This window comes from Suricata suricatta, chromosome X, assembly GCF_006229205.1.
Source record: "Suricata suricatta isolate VVHF042 chromosome X, meerkat_22Aug2017_6uvM2_HiC, whole genome shotgun sequence".
Classification (NCBI taxonomy): domain Eukaryota; kingdom Metazoa; phylum Chordata; class Mammalia; order Carnivora; family Herpestidae; genus Suricata; species Suricata suricatta.
Genome location: NC_043717.1, coordinates 97,107,220 through 97,122,064, shown reverse-complemented (window position 1 = coordinate 97,122,064; position 14,845 = coordinate 97,107,220). Strand labels below are relative to the sequence as shown.

Genomic DNA, 14,845 nt, shown 5'->3' with positions numbered 1-14,845 from the left:
GATGTTATCTTAGTATTTGGTTATTCATATGGACTCCACTATACTTCAGAAAGAGTTTAAAGCAGCCTCTAATACCACAAGATAAAAATGGAATGTAAAACAAAATGAAGCAAAGGAGAAAATGATGGTAGGAAAGATAGTGTTAGTGACACTGTTACACATTTATGATCACCGTCTTGTATTTTCCTTGTGCTTTCTTTTTTAAAGAAAGAACGTATTAGGATGCCTGTCAGTCAGGAGCTTAATGGGTAAGATTAACTTTGTAAAATAAATGCAGCATTTTGTAGCACGATGTCCTGATACTGAAATGATACATAACAGAAAGAGTTTTCTGCTAGTTTTCGGTGTGTTAGAGATTCTGATTATTTTCTCTTTGGCACAGGAGAGAGCCCCAAGAAAGAATGGTTGCTATTCTCTGTATTATAATGTACATTTATACTTGTAGAGTAACTTACAGATTACAAATATATGCATTTTGTAAGCATTAACTTAGCTTATCTGGCTTGAAGGAGTTGAATGGAGAGGCAGACTGGAGTAAAGAAGCAAGCCCGAATGGAGTGACGGTCTTGCCTTGGCCCTGCCATTCGTTAGCTAGGCCTCAACTTCTCTGAAATTGAAGAGGCCTGGACAGGAAGACCTAACTTGGACCATCTAGAGTTTAGTAAAATTATAGTATCACTTGTTAAGGAATGTACATTTCTACTGATCCTTGCATCTGACAACATGTATCATGTGTTGACTTACATCATAAAATCTTCATCTTAGACCTGTACGATATTAACATAATTTAAATGTCTATTTCACAGAGAGACCCCTCTCCCCCAAGGCTGGCAAAGGATTCGAGACTACTCCACTTACCAAGAACTATTATACTGTGGTGAGTGTTCAGATCATAACTGACAAAATTTCTTGACTCTCTGTATGGGACCTTTTCACTTTAGAGCCACTGATGTGTTGAGGTGACACTCATAGGACACTGGGTAACATATCACAAGGGGCCAATGTCAGCTGTGTTACAGTGGGGCTCTTCTGCTCTTCTGCTTTTAGGCCTCTTACAGGCCTAGAAGTTTTACAGCCACCGTACTGAAAAATTCAAAGGTAGCACAATGATTTGGAGCAAGGCCTATTAAGCAGTGCCGAAAGAGAAACTGGTTCATAAGTAGACGTTATGGGGAAACCCAGCAGATATTTAGAAGGTGATTTCCCAAGTTCCTCTAATGCAGTAAGTTTTAAGTGATTGCATACTGTGATTTTATTTTAGAATCAATCAGTCCACTGTGGTGTCCTCCAAAATATTACCAACCTTGTATTTGAGGAGAGCCGTAAGGGAGGCATGGAAAGGCTCTGGCTTGAACACAGATATGTCAAAACATATTAGCTATAAATAGGACAGATGCAATACTCAAAATAAGTTGCCATTTGAGAAAAAAATTGCATTATTCTCCTTAATCCTCTCTCTGCTTTCCTTCACCTCTCCTTTCTAGACTTGGCCCAGTCACTAATGAAAAGGTCAAATCATCATAATCTCGAAGTTTTCTTGTCTGGTAGCCGTGCTGTCGTCCCCACCTCTGCTGAAATAGCATCACTTTTTGTTTTTAAGTTTATTTATTTTTGAGAGAGGAAGAAAGGCAGAGAGAGAGAGAAAGAGAGAGACAAATAGAATCCTGATTAGGTTCTGCGCTGTCAGCACGGCTCTCAGGAACTGTGGGATCATGATCTCAACCGATATCAAGAGTCAGACACTTAACCGACTGAGCCACCCAGGTGATCCTTAGCGTCACTTTTCATTCAATATCGAAGGTGTGTTTGGACCGCATACTCCTTTCATTGTACGCGTGGGTAATCTTTTTAAACATTTTTATACATCGCGTTCCAAAACTCAGAATTGCGTCCTTCCATGAATTTGCTCCATAATGATGATGTGAGTGGCCGTTGGTATGAAAACTCAAGGAGATGCCTCTTAGGTTACATGGGCAATAAGCGTAGGGGACAATTTTGTCACCATTTTTCTTCTTACATTTCTGAGGTTAAAATATATGATCCAGCAGAGCTAGTCTCCCTTCTTCCTTCCTCCATGACCATTTCTTCTAGCTTCTAGGTGACCTGCCAATGATTTAATTTTTAAAGAAAGGGTGCAGTCACGTGGTGGATGAAAATGTTACAAAAGCTTCTCCCTGTGCATCCAGAGTACACCACCACTCTGCTTTGGAGGGGTCTTTGCCTCTGCTGATTCTACTTATTCTTTTAAGTCTTTACTTAAAATCCTGTTACTTAACACACAGTTATTAGCTTCAGGTGTGTGATATCGTGATTCTGCACTTTCATACAGTATGCAGTGTCCGTCACAGCAAGTGCCTTCTAATCGCCATTACTCATTTAGCCGGCCCCCACCCACCTCCCCTCTGGTGACCATCAGTTTGTTCTCTATGGTTGAGCGCCCGTTTCTTGGTTTCCCTCCATCTCTCTTATTTTTTCCCTTTGCTCCTTTGTTTTGTTTCTTAATGGGTAAAATTGTATGGCATTTGTCTTTCTCTCACTTATTTCTCTTAGCATTATGCTCTCTAGCTCCATCCATGTCATTGCAAATGGAGACATTTCATTCTTTTTTATGGCTGAATAATATTCCAATAGGGTGTGTGTGTGTGTGTGTGTGTGTGTGTGTATGTGTGTGTGTGTGTGTGGTGTGTGTGTTTAACTCAGAGTTAAAAATAGAACTACTTGGGGCACCTGGGTGGCTCAGTCGGTTAAGCGTCCGGCTTCGGCTCAGGTCATGATCTCACAGTTTGCGGGTTCGAGCCCCACGTCAGGCTCTGTGCTAACACCTAGCTCAGAGCCTGGAGCCTGCTTTGGATTCTGTGTCTCCCTCTCTCTCTGCTCCTCCCCTGCTCGTCCTATCTCTCTCTGTCTCTCAAAAATAAATAAATAAATAAGTAAAAAAAAAAAGAATTAAAAAAAATAGGACTACTTTACAATCCAGCAACTGCAATAAAGGCTATTTACCCAGAGAATACAAGAACAGTAATTCCAAGGGATACGTGTCCCCCTACTTTTTTGCAGTATTATTTACAATAGCTGAGATATAGAAGCTCCCCAAGTGTCCACCGATAGACGAATGAATAAGGAAGACGTGGTGTATACACACCATGATTGTGCCAATTTAAAACGTTGTTGTGATTGTCCAGGGCACATTGACCTCGGTGATTCTTATAAGCCTTTTGGAAATCTTTAAAAAAATTTTTTTTAATGTTTTATTTATTTTTGATACAGAGAGAGACAGAGCATGAGAGTGGGAGGGGCAGAGAGAGAAGGAGACACAGAACCGGAAGCAGGCTCCAGGCTCTGAGCCAGCTGTCAGCACAGAGCCTGACGTGGGGCTTGAACCCACGAACTGTGAGATCTGACCTGAGCTGAAGCCGGAGGCTTAACTGACTGAGCCACCCAGGCACCCCTTTATGGAAGTCTTAAATGTACTTCTATACAAATTCTGGATAGCCTGCAGTTCATATTACCTGCCTCCTATTGGAGTTCACGTGCATTGCTTCTCGTACCTTGCTACTCTAAACAACTCTGCAGTGAACATCTTATGCATAGGACTTTGGCAAGGCATGTGAAGCTCCGTAGAGTGGGTTCCTAGAAGTCCAGCTGTCCAAAGGCCTGAGAGCCAGGAGAGCCAATGGTGTAAATTCTAGTCTGAGGGTAGGAAAAGACTGATTTTTCAGCTCAAGAAGTCAGGCAGAGAGAGCAAATTCTCCCTTCTTCTCCCTTTTTGTTCTTTCCAGGTCCTCAAAAGATGGAATGACGCCCAGCCACACTGGAGTGGGCAGTCTGCTTTCCTCAGCCTACCAATACAAGGGTTCATGTCATGTGCAGACACCCTCCTGGGCACACCCAAATAATGTTGCAGCTCGGCACCTTGTGACCTAGCCAGGCTGAAATGTAAAATTAACCAATCACATCCTGTAAATCTGGGCAGGATAGAGACTCCTTATATTTGCAAGTCTGTAGATTTGTCTCCCCCTTTTCACGTTTCCAGGGGATTGTCTGCTGATTTCTGTCCCATTTGGGCCTTGTTGCAATGCTGGTGGCACCTCAATGTTGGAATGTTGAGAAGTTCGCCAGTGTGACCAACATGGCTTGGGGTGGCCCGCTCAGACCTGCATTTGCCATACGCCACGTTCAATGTGTCTGACTGAGGCTTGCCTCCTCCTGGCCTGTGGTTTTCAATGGGTGTTGAGGATCCTTTAGGGCCATGGCAGCCCAGAGGAGGCTTTTGCTGCCCCTGACCTTGGTTCCTTCGGTGTTCTCAGAATTCATTGCTGTTTATAAAACTTCTCTTGCTATTAAGAAACAGCATGTCATTTTTGTATTCACTGTTTTTCTAAACATCTTATGCTGCTTGTTGGCTTTGTCTGCCCTGTGTCACCTGACGTTATGTGCCAGGAGGCATTTAAACATAAAGAACAACAGCAACAATAACAGCCAGAAAGGAAAATGTAACAGTGTGAGGGGATGGTGTCAATTGGCTTGATTGCGGTGATCATTGTGCACTCCCTACCTGTATCAAACTGCCAAGTTAAGGGTTCAAGCCCCGTGTTGGACGTAGAGCTTGCTTAAAACTAAAATCTTTCAAAAATATTTCAAGTTATGTGCCTCAAGCATAGATACTTTTTATTTGTCAATCATAAGTCAAACTGAGAAAATAAAGAAGAGAAAAAAGAATCTATGTGGCTTCATTATCAGGCTGAATCTGTGTGCAGCCCTGAGCGTGTAGCGCCCATGGCCTCACTGGGAAGGTAGGACAGATGTGATAGTAAGCCGCGTGGCGGAGAATGATGCAAAGTTATCAAGCATCCTAAGATGGGCTTCTCAAAATGTGGTTGGTGGAATCCTACCCCAGAAGCCCCCACAGAGCTTGTTAAATGTGCAGATGGCTGGGCCCCCTACCTGACTTGCCGTAGATCTCAGGAAACAGCACTTCAAAAATTTTTTTCTTTTCATGTTTATTTATTTTTGAGAGAGACACACAGCGTGAGCAGGGGAGGGGCAGAGAGAGCTGGAGACACAGAATCCGAAGCAGGCTCCACACTCTGAGCTGTCAGCACAGAGCCCGATGTGGGCCTCAAACCCACGGACCGCAAGATCATGACCTGAGCTTAACCGACTGAGCCACGCAGGCACCCCAGGAAATAGCATTTTTAACATCTCCTTGAGCCCCTTCCTCACCCTCCTCTCCCCCCACGGGTGATTCTGTTGCTCAGTAAACTGAAGTTGGGGAACCAATAAAGGGAAAGGGTCAGCGGAAGATGGGATTCAAGCGTGTCAAGACAGCTAAGCAGAGAAGAGCTGGAAGGGAATGCAGGCAGGGGGCGCTATATGGGCAAATCTGCCCAGGCAAGAGGGTTCACGCCTGCTATCCCTCCCTGCTAGTCCCAGAGTGGACTGCACGGTCTTCTTCGCCCATCAGAAGGTGGGCGACCCCCTGGGAAGGTGGAGTGCTGTCTTCGTTGCAGCCAGTGCCGCGCGTAGAAGAGAGCTTTGCACCGCCACGCCAGTGATCTGAGTATTCAGTTCTGGGCGTGCGCATCTATCTATCAGCAGAGGAAGAGATGATCTCTCCCTACATCCAAATAAGAAAATACAATCAGTAACGGTCAGCACAATCTATCTTTTTCCTGTCTCCTACTTCATTGTAACTCGTGGCAGATGCCTGAAGGGTATGTCTTAAAGGACCCAGTTGCAGTGGGAAAGCTGGGAAGTGCGTGGCCTGTGACATCACATAAAAATCCCAGGAAACCTCCTGCAATTTCTGTTCTTACCACCCACCTTCTGCTTACCCCAGCTTTTCTCTTACTCATCTATCTACCCACTTGCTGCCACCCTGAGTTCTCTCTACCTTTTTAGTGCTTATCCACCCCCACTCCCCGTCTTTTGTAAGACTTTATTTTATAGAGCAGTTTTGGGTTCACAGCAGAATTGAGCGGAAGGCACCAAGATTTTTCATGTACCTCCCACCCATACACACGCACAGCCTCGCCCACCAGAAGAGTGTATTCGTGACAACTTCTGAAGTCCATAGTTTACACTGGGTTTCACTCTTGGTGTTGTGTTCTGTGGGTATATTCACTGCCCTCAAAGTCTTCTGTGCACCTTCCCTGTTTAAATCTACCGGCCTAAACTGCTTTATACATCTACCCATTTATTCCTTTTCCATAGTCCCTGTGCTTTTTTTTTTTCACCTACCCATTTCCTGTGTTACTCATCCATATACAGTTGGACCTTGAACAACTCTGGGGTTAGGGGTACTGAGTTCCTGCACAGTTGAAAAATCCATGTATAAGTTTTGACTTTCCACGGGCTTAACCAGAAGCCTCACCGATAACACGAACAATTGATTAACACATATTTTGCATGTCATATGCATTACATACTGTCTTCTTACAATAAAGTTAGCTAGAGGAAAAAAATGCTCTTTAAAATATCATAAGACACAGGGGTGCCTGATGGCTCAGTTGGTTAAGCATCCAATCTCAACTTAGGTTATGATCTCACAGTTCCTGAGTTCGAGCCCTGCGTCAAGCTCTGTGCTGACAACTCGGAGCCTGGAGCCTACTTTGGATTCTGTGTCTCCCTCTTTCTCTGTCCCTCCCCTGCTCATGCATTCTCTCCCTCTTTCTGTCTCCCTAAAAAATAAATAAACTTAAAAAAATTAAATATCATAAGGAATAGAAAAACATTTACAGTAGTGTGCCGTATTTATTGAAAAGAATTCGTGTATAAGTTGACCCGCACAGTTCAAACCTGTGCTATTCAAGGATCAGCTGTTTATCTTCCATGTGAAGGCTGGAGGTAGAGACAGTGACAGGATTGGCAGATATAAGGCTACTTGTTTGTGAAAGCCGAGGACCTCCAGGACCTCCAGGTGCGTGATGAAATCAATCATGGCCCTTGAACTTAAGAGGGAGGCTCTATTGGCATATAAGTCAAATATGACATAAAGACAGTAGTATGTTGCCTTTTTAGGTCCCATAGGCCTTTATCAACAATGAACTCATTTCTACAGGCTTCGTAATGATATTAGAATTCCTATAACATGATGTCCTCGCTTTGATTTAAGGTTTCCTGGGGCCACTACAGTCTTCCTCAGATCATTGGACATCTCTCTATTTTCAGCCTTTGTTTACGCATTTTAGCCGCTTAAAATAATGCCTTCATATTCTACGACTCTTCCCCTTTGGAAAAACGAGTTAGAAAAATGAACTCACTCTGAAGCCTTTCCAGGAAACGTGGGAAATCTATTTTACTGGAAAATCAATAGCCCGGGATGGAGGTATGAGAGGACGCCACCCCTTTTTGCTGTGGCTTCTTACCATCTGTCTTACTCTGAATTTAGTCAAAGGCTAATTGAGCCAAAAGATACGCAGTCGTCCTTGTGAAGACAGAGTCATGGAGGCAAAAGCAATGTCTGGATGCAGTCTATTTTAGTCGGTTTGAATGGATCTCATCTCTATCAAACTGGACTGCTGCGAAGTTGGTTGGCTTGCCAGACCTCTTGCTTCCTGACTCCCCACTGAGGGCTTCTGTTTGGGAACACACAGCCGCCTCTGTCTGCTTCCCTTTTTATCCATTTACAGCACATGCCCTGTGGCATGAAAAATAAAGAGCCAGTCTCAGAAGTTTATCAGTTGGTCTTTTGAGATTGAGAAAAGCCATAAAAGCCCAGATGAATTTGGGGAAGAATCCCAAACATCCACCCTGATGAGCATTTCTGCTGATCAAACCGCAGCAAGGGCACTGCTGTTTAATATGTTGCCATTCAAAATTTTTTTTTTTTTTGCATTACTTAGCAAAAGAATCATTGACCGTCTTTCTCAGCGTAGTTTGGTAAAGTCAGCATTCAGCTACCCTCAAAACTTGCAGCTATAAATAGGAGTTAAAATACGTTTTCTGTTTAGCTCCCCGGAACTCACTCAAAGGCAGCAGGAGGTGTCCACCTGCTTCTGTGTGTCCCAGGCTGGTTGGCCCAGAGAGAGCAGAATGTCCAGAAAGGGCGCCGCCGCATCTAGCAAATAAAGCCATTGCAGCAGAACACTTGGCCCCTTTCTTGCAAAATCCTACTGATTTCTTGTAAAGGAGCCCCAGATGATAGCGTTTGGAAGGAAGTTGAAGTAATAATGAAGCTGTTTCAGTGGCGAGAGGGAGGTCGGATTCAAGCAATGCTGTTTAATGGTGCCCTCCTCCATGCCCATCACCCACCTTCCCTGTCCCCCGTGCCCCCATCCACCCGCAGTGTGTTCTCTGTATTTAAGAGTCTCTCATGGTTTGCTTCCCTCCATCTCTATTTGTAACTATTTTCCCCCTTCCCCTCCCCCATGGTCTTCTGTGAAGTTTCTCAAGATCCACATAGGAGTGAAAACATATATCTGTCTTTCTCTGCCTGACTTATTTCACTTACCGTAGTACCTTCCAGTTCCATCCATGTTGCTGCAAATGGCAGGATTTCATTCTTTCTCATTGCCATATAGTACTCCATTGTATATATAAACCACATCATCTTGATCCATTCGTCAGTTGATAGATATTTAGGCTCTTTCCATAACTTGGCTATTGTTGGATGTGCTACTATAAACATTGGGGTGCATGTGCCCCTATGCATCAGCACTCCTATATCCCTTGGGAAAATCCCTAGCAGTGCTATTGCTTGAACTGGGCTCAGGTCATGGTCCCAGGGTCATTGGATCAAGCCTCATGTCAGGCTCCGCTCTGAGCATGGAGCCTGCTTAAGATTCTCTCTCTCAGTCTCTGCCCCTCTCCCCTGTGCACATGGTGTGCATGCTCTCTCTAAAATAAACAAAAATGTAAAAAAAAATCCTATTTTATGATGTAAATAATGTCCGACTTTTCTAATTTCAAAATGTCCCTCAGGCAACGAATGATCGGGTTTCATTTGATTTTTTTTTAATTTTCTTTTTTTTTTTTCAAGAGACATTGTAATTTGGGTATTGTGACCGCTTTAGGCAACAGTGCTTGAAAGGAGGGTAAGGATCGGAGATGGCTCATATCCAGACCCGATCTTTTTTAGAAAAATGTGAACAAAAGGAGATGATTAGATGACTTCATTCCTTCCCGAACATTAGCAGGAAAGACAATGCCACCATCCTTCTCCCGCCCTCAATACAAATGCTATCGACAACTAAATCTTGTTAATGAAGCAGTCTGCATGTTTTACCCCTTACTTCATAAAAGACGGGGCTGCTGAATTCTGGGGTAGTTCTCGCCATTTCTAAGAATACAAAAGGAATATGAGTGCAGCACATGAATATAAGCGATTAGTTGAGGTACCACAGGAAACAGCCACCTGGGCCGAGGGCTCTACTGATGGACAGACTGGAGTTTGGAACGACTCTCCTGGGCAAGGGCTTGGGGCCAGAGAGAAAAAAATAGGAAGAGTTCCTATTAACAGATGAGGAATACGTGCTTTGACTTTTGAAAATAGCTTTACTGCCATGTAATTTACATACCACAAGACTCACCATTTTAAACTGTACAGGGGCGCCTGGGGGGCTCAGTCAGTTAAGCATCTGACTCTTTTTTTTTCATTTTTTAAAAATGTTTTATTTATTTTTGAGAGAGAGCGTGAGACGGCGTGAGCTGGGGTGGGGGAGGAGGGGTTCAGAGAGAGAGGGAGACACAGAATCCAAAGCAGGCTCCAGGCTCTGAGCTGTCAGCACAGAGCCCGACGTGGGGCTCTAACCCACGAACCGTGAGATCATGACCTGAGCCGAAGTCAGATGCTTAACTGACTGAGCCACCCAGATGCCCCGGCATCTGACTCTTGATTTCAGCCCAGGTCATGATCTCACGGTTCGTGAATTCCAATCCCACATCGGGCTCTGTGCTGACAGCATTGAGCCTGCTTGGGATTCTTTCTCTTTCCCTCTTTCTCTCTCCCTGCCCTTCCCCCTACTCTTTCTCTCAAAATAAATAAATAAATAAACATTAAGAAAATAAACTGTACAATTCACTGATTTTTAGTAAATTTGCAGTTATGTGATAGTCACCACTATCTGATTTTACAATATTTTCAGCCCCCATCGCCCCAGTAAGAAAGCCTGAATCCACTAACAATCACGTCCTCCAGCCCTTGGCAGCTGCTACTCTACTTTATGTCTCTATGGATTTTTGCCTCTTCTGGACATTTCCGATAAGCTTACTCATCCAATATTTGTTCCTTGTTGTCTGGCTTCTTAAACTTATACATTCCATTGTATAGATACACTAGGTTTTGTTTATCCATTCATCAGTTTATGGACCTTCGGATTGTTGCTACTCTTTGGTTATTATTAACGCTCTGTGAGAATTCATGTGCACATTTTTGTTGGACATAGGTTTTCATTTCTCTAGTAATTAAACTGCTGGGTCATATGGTAACACTATGGCTATTCAAATCCTTAGCCAATTTTTCTTAACTTTATTTATTTATTTCGAGAGAGAGAGAGAGAGAGAGAGAGAGACGGGGGGAGCACAAGCAGGGGAGGGGCAGAGAGAGAAGGAGAGAGAGGATCCCAAGCAGGCTCCATGCTGTCTGGCTCAGTCCCATGAACGGTGAGATCATGACCTGAGCCGAAATCAAGAGTTGGCTGCTCAACCAACTGAGTCACCCAGGCGCCCCCAATCCTTGGCCAACGTTTGATTAATTATTTTTACTCTTACATTGTACAAGTTCTTTATATGTTCTGGATCCTAGATCCTTATCAGATATACGACTTGTAAATATTTCTCCCATTCTGTGGGTTGTCTTCTTACATTCTTGATAATGGCCTTTGACACACACAAGTTTTTAATTTTTATGCATTCCAATTCATGTATTTTTTTCTCTTGTTGCTTGTGCTGTTGGTGTCAACTTTAAAGTCATGAAGATTTCCTCCTCTGTTTTCTTCTAAGAGTTTGGTAGTTTAAACTCTCAAGTCCATTTGGAGTTAATTTTTGTATATGCTATAAAGTTGGAGGGCAGACTCTTTGGCATGTAGACATCCAGTGGTGCCAGTGGTTCTCCAGTGGTTCTCAAAAATCGTTGACCGGGCATTCATTTTGGACTGCTCCATGCGTTGATGTATTTGTCCTATACCAGCACTAAACTATCTTGTTACTGTAGTTTTGTAGTATGTTTTGGAATTGGGAAGTGCACGCTGTACTCTGTTCTTTTCCAAGATTTAAGAGTTTATGAAGGATTGATAGGAATGCTCTCAACTTGTGGTAGAATCCACCAGTAAGACCATCTCATCCTGGGCTTTAAATTATGGGAATTGTTTTGAATGCTTATTCAGTGGCTTTACTTATTATAGGTGTATTCAGATTTTCTGGGGTTTTTTGAGGTGGGAAAGGGGCAGAGGAAGAGGGAGACAGAATCTTAAGCAGGCTTCATGCCCCGCATGGAGCTTCACGTGGGGCTCAGTCTCACGACTGTGAGGTCATGACCTGAGCTGAAATCAAGAGTCGGACACTTAACTGACTGAGCCTCCCAGGCGCTCTTGGATTTTCTATTTCTTTTGTGAGTCAGTTTTCGTAGTTGGTATCTTTGTAGAATTGTTGTGTTTTTTTTTAAACTTTTTTGTGTGGCTGACCTAGAGTCTGCAATATATATTTAGAACTAGTCCAGATCCACTTTCAAAGAGCACTATACCGCTTCACCGGTAGCGCAAGCACCTTATAATAACAGAGTATTCCTAATTCTTCCTTCCCACCCACGGTATCATTACTGTCATTCGTTTCATTTATACATAGGTATCATATATATGCTTGTAGATAAGCATATATATAATTGAATACATTACTTCTATTATTATTTTGAACATACTGTTATCTATTATGTGAATTAAGAATACAAAAAACTAGATGCGTGGCCTGGGTGGCTCAATTGGTTAAGCGACCTACCCTTGGTTTCGGCTCAGGTTCTGATCTCATGGTTTGTGGGTTTGGGTCCCATGTAGGGCCGTGTGATGGCTTCATGGAGCCTGCTTGGGATTCTCTCTCTCCCTCTCTTGTCCCCTCCTCCCCCTCAAAATAAATAAATAAACATTTAAAAAAAGAATAAAAAAACTTAAAGCTTTTATTTCCTTTCATTTTTTATTTTAGAGAGAGAGACTGTGCAAGTGAGAGAGATGGGGAGAAGGGCAGAGGGAGAGAGAATCCCAAGCAGGCTTCACACTCAGTGCATGGCCAGCATGGAGCTTGATCCCATGACCCTGGGATCATGACCTGAGCTGAAGTAGTTGGACGATTGATTGACTGAGCCATTCAGGACTCCCCCTTGGGGTTTTGTTTTATCTTTGCTTTTCCTTCTCTCATACCGTTCTTCCTTCATGTAGATCTGGGTCTTGGACCTATAGCATTTTCCTTCTCTCTGAAGAACCTTTCTGGAAACATTTCTTGCAAGGCAGGTCAACTGGCAACAAATTCCCTTTATTCTTCCTTGAGTTTTAAAGAAAAAATTTACAGGGTAGAAAATTCCAAGTTGGGAACATTTTTTTTCTCAACACTTTAAATATTTCTCTCCACTCCTCTCTTACTTGCATAGTTTTTGAGAATAAGTAGAATATAATTCTTATCTTAGCCCTTCTATAAGTAAGCTGTTTTTTCCCCTCCTCTGGCTTCTTTCAGGATTGTTTCTTTATCTTTGTGTTTTACTGACACTTGAATATCATATGTTTAGGTGGGTGGGTTTTTCTTTGGCATTTACCCTGCTTGGTGTTCTCTGAGCTTCCTGGAGCTGTCATTTGGTGCTTGACAGGAATTTGGAAAAATTCTCAGTCATTCTTGTTTCAAGTATTTCTCCCGTCCCTTTCTCTTTTTCTTCTCCTGGTATTCTCATTAAACATATGTAATTTTACAGCTTTTGGTATCTTGTTCCATTTGCTTTAGGTTTTTTTTTTCCCTATTTGCTTTTCAGTTTTAAAATCTTCTATTGACATATCCACAAGTTCATAGATTCTTCTTTTTAATTAAACTTTTTTTTTTTTAATTTTTGAGAGACAAAGAGAAACAGAGCATGGGCAAGGGAGGAGCAGAGAGAGGAGACACAGAATCTGAAGGAGGCTCCAGGCTATGAGCTGTCGGCATAGAGCCCAATGTGGGGCTCGAACCCACAAACCGTTAGATCATGACCTGAACCGAAGCCGGACACTTAACCAACTGAGCCACCCAGGTGCCACAGAGATTCTTTTTTCAGTGGGTTAGTGTACTAATGACCCCATCAAAGGCATTCTTCATTTCTGTTAGAGTGTTTTGGACCTCTACCATTTCATTTTTATTCTAAAGTATCTCTCATTCTGCTTACGGTTCCCTTCTGTTCTTGTATGTTGTCAGCTTTCATTAGAGCTCTTAGCCTGTTAGTCATAGTTACATTAAAATCCTCCTACATTGTTGGTGGGAATGTAAACTGGTGCAGCTGCTATGGAAAACAGTGTGGAGGTTCCTCAAAAAACTATCCATAGAACTCCCTTATGACCCAGCAATAGCACTGCTAGGGATTTACCCAGGGGATACAGAAGTGCTGATGCATAGGGGCACATGTACCCCAATGTTCATAGCAGTAATGTCAACAATAGCCAAATCCTGGAAAGAGCCTAAATGTCCATCACCTGACGAATGGATCAAGAAGATGTGATGTATATATATACAGTGGAGTACTACATGGCAATGAGAAAGAATGAATTATGGTCATTTGTAGCAAAGTGGATGGACCTCGAGGGTGTCATGCTAAGCGAAATAAGTCAGGCGGAGAAGGACAGATACCATATGTTTGCACTCATAGGTCTAACAGGAGAGACCTAACAGAGGACCATAGGAAGAGGAAGGGGGAAAGAGAGCTGGGGAGAGTGAGGGACACAAATCATGAAAGACTATTGAATACTGAAAATGAACCATGGACTGAAGTGGGAGGGGTAGGGAGGGATGGGGGTGATGGTCATGGTGGGGGGCACTTGTGGGGAGAAGCACTGGGTGTTATATGGAAACCAATTTGACAATAAACTATTTAAAAAAAAGCCCTAGTCTGATAATTCCAATATTCCTGCCGTATCTGACCATGGTTCTAATGTTTTCTCTGTGTCTTCCAACTGCAGTTTTTGCCTCTTAGTATGCCTTGTCATTTTTTGTTGAAAGCCAAACATGATGTACCAGGTAAAAGGAATTGCAGTAAATATGCTTTTAGTAATATGGTGATGAGGTGTGGGGGCACGGGCGGTATTCCGAAGCCCAATGATGAGGTCTGTCTTTTGGTGAGTTTATGTCTTTAGATTATGAACTTGGCCAGTGCTTCTCAGGCAGCTTTCCTCCCTTAGGTGGGACAGGATAACTAGAGGGACTGAGGTACAGTACTTCCTCTCCCCTAGCTAGGTTAGGCTCTGATTAAAAAAAAAAAACACCCTGATAGATTAAGCTCTGGTCAAATACTTTCTCTCTCTTTTTTTTAATTTTTTTTCTTTAATGTTTATTTATTTTTGAGGGACAGAGCATGAGCAGGGGAGGAGCAAAGAGAGAAGGAGACACAATTTGAAGCAGGCTCCAGGCTCTGAGCTGTCAGCACAGAGCCTGATGCGGGGCTTGAACTCATGAACCGTGAGATCATGACATGAGCTGTAGTCGGCTGCTTAACCTACTGAGCCACTCAGGCACCCCAAATAGTTTCTCTCTTGAGGGCAGACCTTATTAGGATGAGTAGAATGCTGTGGTATATTTCAAAATGGCTACTCTTCCTTTCCCCCTTCTGAGGCAGGACAGAGATTTTCCTCCTCCTTCACTGAGACACCCTGGTAGAGCTGGCGGAGGTAAAACAAAAGGCTGCCTG

General features: G+C 43.1%; 1 protein-coding gene across 5 annotated transcripts in view; it reads left to right on the top strand.

Moving 5' to 3' along the window:
* ARHGEF6 (Rac/Cdc42 guanine nucleotide exchange factor 6) overlaps positions 1 to 14,845 on the top strand; it is a 108,292-nt gene that overhangs the window by 46,042 nt on the left and 47,405 nt on the right. For all 5 annotated transcript variants that reach the window (XR_003905015.1, XM_029929733.1, XM_029929732.1 and 2 more), the window contains one exon: positions 807 to 877. Coding sequence is in view for 4 of the 5 variants with exons in the window: in XM_029929733.1 (XP_029785593.1) it covers positions 807 to 877 (71 nt within the window). In the remaining variant the exon portion in view is untranslated. The remainder of the gene's footprint in view (positions 1 to 806; positions 878 to 14,845) is intronic.